The 12,603-nt window shown below is 36.2% G+C and overlaps 1 protein-coding gene across 1 annotated transcript in view; it reads right to left on the bottom strand.

The window, feature by feature from the left end:
• The window catches only part of SNW1 (SNW domain containing 1), a 33,036-nt gene that overhangs the window by 14,944 nt on the left and 5,489 nt on the right, over positions 1–12,603 (bottom strand). The window contains exons 3-7 of the mRNA XM_020986162.2: positions 10,668–10,829; positions 2,328–2,423; positions 2,132–2,238; positions 319–423; positions 138–207 (exon numbers count right to left, since the gene is read on the bottom strand). Of these exons, the coding sequence (XP_020841821.1) occupies positions 138–207; positions 319–423; positions 2,132–2,238; positions 2,328–2,423; positions 10,668–10,829 (540 nt within the window). The remainder of the gene's footprint in view (positions 1–137; positions 208–318; positions 424–2,131; positions 2,239–2,327; positions 2,424–10,667; positions 10,830–12,603) is intronic.

The following is a 12,603-nucleotide window of genomic DNA, read 5'->3' as shown; positions in this document are numbered from 1 at the left end:
ATTAGCAAAGGCAGGTAGTGCAAGTATTCTCTCCATTTTATAGATGAAGAAATAAAGGCTCTGGGATGTTACCTCTTATCTTGAGTTTCACAGCCACAGATCAAGAGTAAAGGACTTGAGAATGTAATGACTAGTACCTTTCGGCTAGGAGAATGCATGACAGGTGCGGGAGGAGAAGGAGGCCCACGAGGAATTTTCTTATTAATTCTAAGAGATGAAACAAAAGTATAATCAGTGAATGACATCTCTCCTATAAATTCTCTTTCAGAACAGACAAAGCAAAAGCTGATAGTTCAACCCCTCAAATTAAGCACTTACTTGAATCTTGGAGGCTCCATTGGATCTTTCTGCATTTCCACCATCCGAATGACTCTTTGCTTAGCTCCAGAATTGAAAGCTACTCCTTGCTGAGACGGTGTGTACCTGAAGAATGCCATTGAAATTAAACATGTAACTTGTTCAGTTTTCAATAGTGAGATAGTCTTTACTGCAGTAATTTTTCATTTCCCATGCTGATATCAGAATACAAATTATGTTAACAGTAAATATTATCAATCAATAAGCTTATTGTGTTCCAAGCACTATGCTACGGGATGGGATATACAAAGAAAGGAAAAAACAGTCCCTTTCCCCAAGGAGCTTACATTCTAATGAGGAAAGAAAATATGTATAGATAAGTAAAAGCAGATGAAGGTAACTAGCTAAGAAAAAGACAGGAAAGACCTTGTGCAGAAGGTGGAATTTGAGCTGAGTCTTGAAGGAAGCCTGGGATTCTAAGAGGCAGAGAGAAGGAAGGAGACCATTCCAGGCATGAAGAACAGCGAGTGCAAAGGCATGAAGACAGAAGATGAAATGTGAGAGGAATAGCAAGTAGGATAATGTAGTCTGGATCAGAGCACACAGAGAAGTGTGTATAAGAAGACTAGAGACATAGGAAGGGACCAGATTATATAAAAATTTAAAGGGTCAAAAAAAAAAAGGGCCTTCTATCTAATCCTGGAGGCAACAGGCAACCTCTGGAATTCACCGAGGAAAGTGATACAGTTAAAACCTGTTTTTTGGTAAAAATCACTTTGGGAGCTGTGTAGACACAGATGAGGCAGGGACACCAATTACAAGGCTACTGCAATATTGTAGGCAAGAGGTGACTGCTCCCATCTTGGGGAGAGGGGATGGAAGGGAGAAAAGGTTTGGAACTCAGAATCTTGTAAAAAATGAATGCTGAAAACTATCTTTACATGTAATTGGAAAAAATTAAATACTATTTACAAAAAAAAAAGAAGCAGCAGCGATAAGGGCCTGAACTAGGATGATGGTTGTGAGTGGAGACACATAGGTGTGTGAAGGAAAAAATGACAAGATGTGGCAACTAACTAGCTATGGAGGGTGAGTGAGGATGAGGAGTCTAGAGTAACATTCAGATTCCTAACTCAGGGTCAGACTATGGCAGCATTGGTAAGAGAACTAAACTGAAACCAAAAGGTGGAAACAATTATATGTCCATTTATTTTTCTATCATACCTTCAATTATGTAATTTCTTGTCATGGGGTAAAGAGGCATAGTCCTTAGTTTCATAAATAACAAGCTAAGAAAAGATACCTACAGAATCTACATTTTAAGGGGGAAAAAATCCTACAACATTCTGAGCAAAAGATTCAGTTATTAGTCTCCAACTTTTGGTTACAGTATAGAAACTAAGTAATACTGTCCTTGCTAACTCTAAATTTTCTTTAAAGAGCTCTGTTTCTTGTCCTGCCAAGGAAAAACCTGGTTAAGCACAACACTAAGCCTATAATTTGGAAACACTTAAAAGATGCATTTTTTTTTTAATGAGAGAGTTTCTGGACAACAAATCTGGGTTGACTTACATATTGCAGGATAAATTTCTTAGACAAAAATAGTCTGAAAAACATACTAAAGGTTACTGATTAAATAGCAATTACTATCACTTTAAAATGGCATTCAAAAAAAGTCAATGCACTTTAAGCCATTTAATTATGAATAATTTTTTCCCATTTTGACTAAGTAGAACAACTAGTTCCTTGAGAGAAGAAGTCTCGAATAAGATCACCTATATTGTGAAGGCTGCTATTAAAACGCTGAGGAAACAGCCATTAATCTGACTCATACCGGATATACTGAGCTGGGGCTAGTTTATCTGCAGCTCGAACTGGCATAGCAGCAGCGACCTTCTGAGACACAGATTTCTCAAGGGCTGCCCGTGTCTTCTCTGTAATCTGAAATCAAAAACACAGCTTTAGGTGGCCTGATAATCAACAAGGTCTAAACATTTTTTTTTATAATAACCATGTACATTAATTTGTACCTCTTTAATGGCTTCCTCATCAGGTCTCTGTAGGTCTGGGTCATCTGCATTCATAACTTCTTTGGGAACCAGGTCAGTGTATTTGCTATAAATGACCTAAAATGGGTTAAATATAACTAGAATGAGAAATAGTAAAGAACAAAGGCAGCGACCTCATTAAATTATTTTAGAAGAGAATGTGTCCTCTTGTATAAAGGCAAATTTGGGACACTCATTCTGGTTGTGGTTTTTCTTAGATTAAAAAAACATAAAAATTTTAAAATATTTACATAAACTGTTTTCTGATAATATAAATTAGTAGCTTTCCCTTGACTCCAGGCATTAAAGTTATTCAACATCACTTAATCAAGTTGGCTCCAAAATAAACAGTACCAAAGAAATCCTTTACACATCACTCATCTTTGTTAGTGATTAACAGGTCTTCAAAGACTTATAAGATCTTGAAATTAATTATACAAATTGTATCTAGCAATAATTACTGATTATAAGCTTAGCAGATCTTAAGTCAAGCCAGCAAATAATTTTCTTTTCTTTGCTAGGCAATGGGGTTAAGTGACTTGCCCAGGGTCACACAGCTAGTAAGTGTTACGTGTCTGAGGCTGGATTTGAACTCAGGTCCTCCTGAATTCAGGGCTGGTGCTCTATCCACTGTGCCACCTAGTTGCCCCCCAGCAAATAGTTTTCAAAATTCAATCCCCTCTCCATGATAAAATTAATCTTATATATATTGATATGTCATCTTCTGTTATCCACATTTAAAACTTAAAGAAACAAAATGTCTGTTGTAAATACATTCTTGTACCTATCATCTCTTTCAGAAGTCCTGAAGCAACTTCTTTTGCATATAAAAAGAGGTGGGGTCTTCTTTGGAATGAAAATCATAAATGAAGTCTTAACTATTAGAAGTTATCAAAATTGCACAGCAGAAAGAATTTTGCCTGTTTCCTTGCCTACTGTCCAGTGAGGAAGAAGAGCTGCTGTGGACCTGAAAGAAGGAGCTGGGAGGAAGGCCTTTTCTCACCTAAAGGCATGAAGCCTGGAGCATATGGTCCTGCTACTGTTGAGAGATACAAGAACCAGCACTGGTGGCCTACTCTCCCCACCTAGGTCAACATGAAACCATAAGCACGTGGCTCTGCGGTTGTTTTTATGTATACTCTTTCCTGACTTAGGTGAAGGAACACTATAGATGGAACTGACCTGGCTGTGACCTTTTGATTTCTGAATGGCTTTAAGACATAGAAATCCATGCCAAAGTTTGTAAAGTCAGCCAAGCCTGGTTTGCCAATTGACCAGGTCTCAACCCAGCCTGGATTAACCCTATGCAAGGCTTTGACAAGTATGAGATCATCTGTCCATCAATCAGGCTCGTTTAAAAGTAAATATGGTAGATCAAATGGCTGTACAGAGACTGCTTTGAGTTCACTCTCCCCAAGCATGAATGAAGTTCTAGCATCAGTAATTGCACTTTATTTTTTGGAATTCCTTAAGAATATTTAATGGATCTATGGTCTCATTTAAAGATAGAGACTACAATCCATCTATGTTTGACCATCCCGTACAACTCTTGCCCATGCTTTTCTAAAGCTTAAAAAAGTTTTTACCTGATAAGTTCAAAGTGCATTTTCTGAACACAGGGGCAGGCAATCCATTAGTTATCCCCACATTTCCCCACTCATTCATGAATCTCTTTGATATCCTTTTAGTTGCTTCTTTGCAATTCTTCACTGGCTGTAACTATTCACACCCGCTATGTACCCTATCTTGTTCTCTTTTGCTGATCCTCAACATTAACTATTTAGAAAAGTATTCCCTAACTCAAGCCACTCACTGCAATACTTATTATAAGATGTCTTGGAGTGATTAAAAGAACTGCACACGTTCCTAAAGCAATCCAGTTCCCTTTCTTCCTTCTGTTCTATTCTTGGCCCAGTTCACCGTCCAATCTACACACACACACACACACACACACACACACACACACACACACACACACACGTATTGTTTATCCAACTGCATATTACAGCCTCAATAACAGGTATTCTTCACCTACTCTGTTTTTTCTATATGCAAAGTAAGACCCAAACTCTTCTGAGTAATTAAAGATCTTATTTAGAAGGCTGAGATACTCTAGCATTTAATGCTATCAGTACAATGTAATGTCCAATAGGAACAGCTAGAAGACTACATCACCTATAAAGAATCTATAAAGTCCTTTTGTTTGGACTTTGTACTCAATATTCTCCACGACAGTGGTGAACACTATTGGTGAGAATGTCTATTTTATATCTTTCTTTCTTGACACTGAGAATCAGAAATCTGGATAAAGTTACTTCAGTTGTTACATCACTGAAAGACTCTTGTAGGATGCACAAATACACGGGAAATATCTTTTTGAAGGAGAGCCTTTAAGATGGCCAAATCCAATGCTTTAAAACTTTTCTCCCCAGACTATTTCAGGTGGGCCCCCAGGAATACTCTACACCACTCCAAACTCCACTCTCTGAACTTTTTCTTCTTCTTTCTTGAAAGCTGCTTTGACTTTATGTTGTCTTCTTCATTAGAATGTGAGCATCTTGAAGGCAGGTACTGTCTTGCTTTCTTGTATTTATATACCCAGTGCTTGCACAATATCTGACACATGCTGTTAAGTTATTTTTCAGTTATGTCTTCTTCATGTCACTCTGCTTGACTCCTATTTGGGGTTTTTGGGCAAAGATACTGGAGTGGTTTGCCATTTCCTTCTGCAGCTCATTTGACAGATGAGGAAATTGAGACAAACAGGATTAAGTGACTTCCAGGGTCACACAGCTAGTAAGTGTCTGAGGCCAGACTTGAACTCAGGAAGACAAGTCTTCCTTTTTCCAAGCCCACTGTTCTATCCATTGTGCCACCTAGCTGCCCTCACTGGCATACCATAATCAGCTTAATAAATTTTTATCTCTCTAGTTTCATGATAAGAATAATGTTCTATATTCTATGATATTCTATATTCAATGATCTGTATTCAAGGGATCATAGTTTTAGAGTTAGAAGGGACCTTAAAGAGCCCACTGAGTCCAAACTTGTCATTTCAAAGATGGGGAAGATGAGGCCCAGTGTAGTGAAGTAAACTACCCAAGGTCACAGGTGGCAGAGCTGGTATCTGAATCTAGGTTGTCTGACTTCAAATCCAGGATTCTTTCCACTACTACACTGACCATACATCTCAGTCAACTGCATGAATATAAAGATGTGGTCTCCCACCAAGATAAGGTCAAAATGATTTAGAAATAAAGGGTGATACTATAAGCAAATTAAATGTGTGGAATAGTTTACCTGTCATATCTATGGATAAGGGAAAAATTTATTATCAAACCAGAGCTAGAGAGCATTGTGGGATATAAAATGGATAATTTTGATTACATTAAATTAAAAAGTTTTTACACAAAACCAATTAAAAGAAAAGGAGAAAACTGGGGGAAAATTAGGCTACATCTCTCATATGTAGAGAGAACTGAGTCAAATTTATAATAATACAAGTCATTCCCCAACCAATAAATGGTCAAAGGATATGAACAGGCAGTTTTCAGGTGAAGAAAGCAAAGCTATTTATGGTTATAGAAAAAATACTCTAAAACTATTGATTAGAGAAATGTAAATTGAAACAACTCTGAGGTACCACCCCTCACCTGTCCGATTGGCTATTTGACAGAAAAGGAAAATGACAAATGTTGGAGGGAATGTGGGAAAACTGGGACACTAAAGCACATTATGGAGAGCAATATGGAACTATACCCAAAGGGCTATAAAACTCTGTATACAGTGTGACTCAGCATGACCACTACTGGGTCTGTATCCCAAACATATTAAAAAAAAAAAGCACCTATACAAAAATATTTATAGCAGCTCTTTTAGTAGCGGCAAAGAACTGGAAATTGAGGAAGATGCCCATTGATTGGAGAATGGCTAAATAAGTTGTGATATATGATGGTGATAGAATATTATTGTGCTGTAAGAAATGATGAATGAGCAGGATGCTCTCGGAAAAATCTGGAAAGATTAACATGAACTGATGTAAAGTAAAGTGAGCAGAACCAGAACTTTGCACACAGTAACAGCAATATTATACGACAAAGAATTGTGAATGACAGCTATTCCTAGCAATATAATGATCTAAGACACTTCTGAAGAACCTGTGATGAAAGATATTATCCACCTCCAGAGAAAGAACTGATAGGATCTGAATGCAGATCAAAGCATACTTATTTCCCCTTTATTTTTCTTGTTGGTTTTTTTTTTTGAATTTTGGTCTGTTTTCTTTCACAACATGACTAATATGGAAATATGTTTTGCATGAATACACGTACATAAACTTTATCAAATTGCTTGCTTTCTCAATGATGCGGGAGGGGAAGTAGGGTGGGAAAGAATTTGGAATTCAAAATTATAAAAAAAAGAATGTTAAAAATCATTTTTACACATAACTGGGGAAAAATAAAATATTTAAATATTTAAAAAAAAACATGTGGTCTCCTACTGAATTTCATTTGCAAAAGGCTGGGCACGTTTGCTTCTCAAGCCTTCCTAAGGATGCCCTTGATGCATGTAGAGATTAATTTCATAAGGATGTTGTAGATGTAAGAAAACTGGCATGTCAGTAATTACTGATATTTTTTGTCTTTTTAAGTATTAATAATAAAATCTCAAAATTTTTTGCAAGTTTCTGGTACCCTCTTGAGGGTTAGTCTCTTAACAAACTTTGCCTCCAGTACAGACTTCCCTTTGCATACACTTTGGCTAGTGCAACCGCTCTTTTTAGTTTGGATTCCTTCAGTGCAATATCCTACTTCCTTATGTGGCATGCCCAAGATTGAAAAGTCTGGTCCTACTGCTGCCGAGAGTGAAGCGTTTGCTGTAAAAATCTGCACAGATTTTTCAGTTTGGGGTTTTTAAATCTTCCTTCCAGATGAATGCTTCGATGTTCTCTAGATGACTTTCTGCTGAACTGGGTTTCTTGCCAAGCCTTCTATTCACGTGTTCTTCCCTCCACTGCTTCTCGTTGTTTTGAGCAAGCATGATCTTCTACAATCTTTTTCAGTAAGAATTTAATGACAAACCAGCGCTTTCATTAGCTAACATATCCCTCCATTTAGCAAGATGATGAGGTGTTTGCTAGACAAACGAACTTTCAGGCTTTCCGGGTCTCTATGCTATACTGAATGATATAACTGGATGAACTTTCTCAGGGACTGGTGACAGCCTGCAATGATATCCATTCATCCATTCATTTTCCATTTTTTGGTGTCAACAAATTATTTAACTAAAATCAGGCTGAAGTTGCTTTAATTGCATGTCACAGCTTCAGAGCTTTATTTTTCCTTCTAATTTAGTGCTGCTTTTAAGACACTACATTTTATTTTCCTATGCTTACTACATGATAAAGACTGACTTTATAGACATTAATTGTTGCCATGCCAAATTCCAGACCTACATGAATTTACTCTTTTATATATAGTTAATCCACGCTAAAGGAAAACATGAAGGAATGAAAAACCATTTATTAAGCTCTTACTATGTTAAACATAGGGAACATAAGCAGAAAATCAAAAAAGTTACTGCTCTTAAAGAACCCACATTTTAATAGGGTAAGAGAAAATTATATGAGGTTATACAAAATTATGTACATATATACACACACACACACACACACACACACACACACACACACACACACACACTATATATATATAAATGATAGATGAGATAATTTTAGATATAGACTGGTTAACTCAGTTGGATTATGGTATGAGACCAAGACCCCCTAAACAGATTCAGTCAATTTCCTAACTGCTTCATGATCACAGACCATATTTCTAGTTATTCATTTCCCCAATGACAAAAGGACCAGTCAGGACAGCAAGAATGGCATAACCCAAACCCGTACTGAAAAACTCAGAATTCATGTCAGAATTCATGTGGGTAATAATCTTCCTTTTATATAAAAGGCTGTAACTAGCTGCTTGACTATCCTGTTAGGCAAGAAAATGCTTCATCACCAAATAGTAAGCATATGAAATCCACCTAGAAAACATTAAGGACCATGTAGAGTTAAGTGGTATTAAACAACAATCACTGCAGGCAAAAATTCTAAATAAAGGGCTCCTAGTAGTTGTGTCTAACCACAAACTTAACCTGAAGCCTCAATACTAATTTAGCATACAAAAGTCATTTATTGACTCTTATTCTGGTATTCTAAAATCCCTTAAGTGAACATCAATAAGATTCCTGCATCCCACAAAGCTGAGTGAAGGATGATTCCTTTATGGTAACCAACTATAAAACTCAAAATTTTTACTGTTAAAGTACCAAAAGTGCTGGAGACGCTCAGAATATCCCAGAAGGCAGAGAACTTGGGGGTTATTTGAAAAATACAATATACCCTTGTAAGGTGCCAGGGGCACAACTGAGCTCTGTGAAGAAGATAAATCTACGATTCATTATCGCTAAACAGATATTTTACTTATTATGTGAAAACTGGCAAAGGACCAGATTGTCAACAGTGATTAAGTCTAGCATTTCACACAAATAGGGTAAAACTACATCTTCAAGCTTAAATGGACACCAAGTTTGTTAAAAAAAAAGTAATGACAAGAATTTACTCAGGGTCACTTCAGAGAAGGCAAGCATTTCTCTGGAAGTATACTTCAGTGCTTTCTGGGATAATGCATCCTCTCACTTACTAAAGGATATCATATTTCCCAGGTCTTGATAATTTCAAAAGGAAATTTTCATTTCGTATTTTACAAAAACTGATTTTCATAGTAAATAACTACTCTCTCAAAGGATTTCCTTGGGTTTCTTGCATTTTTCTTGGGTTATATTAGATCCGGCAATTAGGAGATGATATGAAGTAGGGGAAAGACCCTTAAGTGACATATTTATCCACATAAAATGATAATGGTTTGCATCTTGGGACATCTGATTATTAAGTTTCATCACCTTGTACATTCTTGGCAGTCTAACTGCTATTTCTTCCAAGATTAAGTAAATTCAAGAAGTGGTATATTTGACTCCAGCATCTTTAATGTTACTCCACTTATTCTGAGCAATATGAATTATAATAAATTATGTGACATTTCTTTAAATTAGTGGTAGTGTGATCAAAATTAAAACCTGAATTAAAGGCTAACCATGTGAACCTTTTAGTGTATGTACTAATCATAATTCAATTACAGTTCACGATTTAGCCAACATTATTATATTAAGATCCAAGAAATAATGATCTGTTATACAACAGTTCTTTTTTAAACTCAAAAAGGATCAATAATAAAAGAATTAATTAGAAGATAAAGTTTTGAAATAATCTAGAAATTCAAGCACTTTGTTTTTTAACCTTCAAGTAGAATAAAAACCTATTAACATTTCAACCAAAATTATTGGAACATTCCTTTGTCATATTTTATTACCCTAATTTGCTGCTCCTCCCCACTAGAAAAGGGGATATAGCAGCACAATTACCATCTCTAGGGTAAGGGTGACACTTGGAAGCTGGAGCTACCTACCCCCAACTCAAGGTAGCAATAGCAACATTAAACCTTTAGCCATGCTACTGCACAGAGCAATAGGGATACCAGTGCCAAGTGTGCCAGGAGTGAAGATGCCTGTTCTGTTTTTCTGAAAGACAGGTTAAGTTTTATGGCAGAGAATTACTTCTCTAATTGATAGTCCTATGTTCAACAATACAGAAGGTTCTAAGTTATTCTGCCAAGACTTACAGCCTCTAAGTAATCATTTCTCATCGGGAATAATTATTTTATCTACATGGAAAAAGCTAGATAAGGCTTAAAATTGAGTTCATCAGCTAAACTGGGAGTGATTGATTTTTGTGATAGATCTATCCTAATTCTACATGGTAAATGCCTAGAAGCTTGCACAATTCACTCTACCCAAATGAACTAGTCAAGGACAACTTGATCTGTCTGCTCTGGAAATCCCGAAAGAATCATTTAATATATCAAAGTTAACCCAAAACATTCTCCGTTTTTATCATGAACTTGAATACAAAAGAGATGGTAACCAACTGATCTTCTCCAACTGTCTCCAAACTGTATAAATGGGATGACTGTAACATTTTACATTTGTGTTTTAAAAAAATCAACCTTATAGATAGCAGAGGCAGTCTGGCTAGTATTTTCTCATTTTCCATACTCCTCCTCCCCTTTCTGCTTGAGGTTATCTACAAAGATTGCATGACCACTTGTTAGATTCTTGTTCAAATATGAATTGAACTAGATAGGTTCTATGGTCATGTCTTAACTCTGAGATTCTGTAAAATTATTTATGAAAATAATGGATTACCTTATCTTTTGATTGTCCCTGTCGAGCAATTGCATCATATTTAATTTTTCCCTCTGCATCCACCTGAATGGCCAATGCATTGGACATTTTCTTCTTTCTTCCCATATCCAATGGGTATTGGGCCACATGTATTTCTGGAAAGGCACCTCCATCTCCAAAATCCTGTATGGAAAGAAAAAAGGGGGGGGGTGATAAATAGAGTACTCATTATGATTCTCAAATTTAGGACAAATGTGGCAGGCTAAGAAACTTAGCAGGTTTTCAGAAAAATGCTATGAAACCAAGGTATACAGTACTTTTCATAATAATTATGCCAAAAATCAGCTGCCATGTGAAAATAGCACTACTTGCTAAACTACAATTTTCCAGAAAAGTTAAGAGTTTAAAAAACAAGACAAATGGAATTTTCCAATGAAGACTTAAGGATTTTTTTGTAGGTTAAAACAGTTTATCATTAATTAAATGGTCTTATACACATCAAGCACTTTAATTTTAAAGGACAGCCAGCATTTTTAATCTAAGAAGCAATATAATAATCATTAAAATGATAGAAAAAAAATGAGCAATTAATATGAATCATTCCAAGGCCATGACAAAGGCAAAAATTTCTTACTATCTTTCCAATTTTATTTTATACTACTCCTCTTTCCACACTTTATATTCCATCCAGAGTATATTACCCACCATTCCCTGATCTTGTCCTGCCCTGACCCAATTCTATGAATTTGTGCCTGGACTAAAGCAACTCCCTCCCCCTAAATGGTATTATATCCTGTTTAAATCCTTCTCTTCCTTCAAGGCCCAAATTTGGAGTCACATTCTCCATGAAATTTCCCCTGATCTATTCAGTTGGCAGAGATCCTTCCCTTCCTAAACTCTCTTGCTACTCTGACCTCTTCTACACATTTACCATATTCTTCTTCTTCCAATGCTTAAAGGGTCTGTGGTCTGTAATTTAACCAGTCTGCATACTGTTCTCACTGATGTAGATTATAATTTCACTACACTAAGTAGTGCAGGGTCTTTGAGATTTGCTATGGCCAAAAAGTATATCATCCTGTAGCCAACCCAGTGATAAATCTTTCTAAATCTAGACAGGCTACGACTGGCTGTCACATTCTAGTTGGTCACTGGGATCATTCTTAAAGATTTTCCCACTTGGTATTCATTACTTCTCAGAGTCTTTAAGAACCCAAGATCATTACAATAACACTGACCACCACTTTGGTCGAAGTACCATGTTCTAATTTGTATACATTTTATCTCCCCCTATTAAATCTAAATTGTGAGCTCCTTGAGAAGAGGAACCACTGTTTTTCTATATTTATAGCACAAAGTTAAATACGATATGTACTTAATAAATGTCTGTTGAAATTTAATATAATTAATACCTAGAGCAGTGGATAAAGTAAATAGGGTGCCGGTCCTAGAGTTGGTAAGAACTGAGTTCAAATCTGACATCAGACACTTACTAGCTGTGTGACCCTGGGCAAGTCACTTAACCTCTGCCTGCCTCTTTCCTCATCTATCAAATTGGGAAAATAATAGCACCCACATCCCAGGGCTGTTGTGAGGATTAAATGAGATAATATTTGTGAAGTTCTTAGCACAGTGCCTAGCACCTATCAGGTGTTTAATAAATTCATGTATGTTTCGTTCCTTCCCTCCTAATGACTTTTGCGGGGAAAGACTAAAAAAGTTGTTGAATGCAAAAGTACTAGAATGTAAAGAAATATCATTACTATACCATAAGAAACAGTGAATATGATGAATATAGAAAAGCACATCTTTTATGAACTAAAGCAGAGAGAAACAGAACCAAAAAAAATCTATAAAATGACTTCAGCAAAGTAAATTAGAAGAACAACAAAAACAATAAAACAAATGCTGTAAAAGTATAATGACCAAGACTGGCCCTAAATAAGGAATAAAATAA

The sequence above is a fragment of the Phascolarctos cinereus genome, unplaced genomic scaffold (genome assembly GCF_003287225.1).
Source record: "Phascolarctos cinereus isolate Bilbo 61053 unplaced genomic scaffold, phaCin_HiC Scaffold_3;HRSCAF=262, whole genome shotgun sequence".
NCBI classification, from domain to species: domain Eukaryota; kingdom Metazoa; phylum Chordata; class Mammalia; order Diprotodontia; family Phascolarctidae; genus Phascolarctos; species Phascolarctos cinereus.
This window is presented reverse-complemented; position numbering and strand designations above follow the sequence as displayed.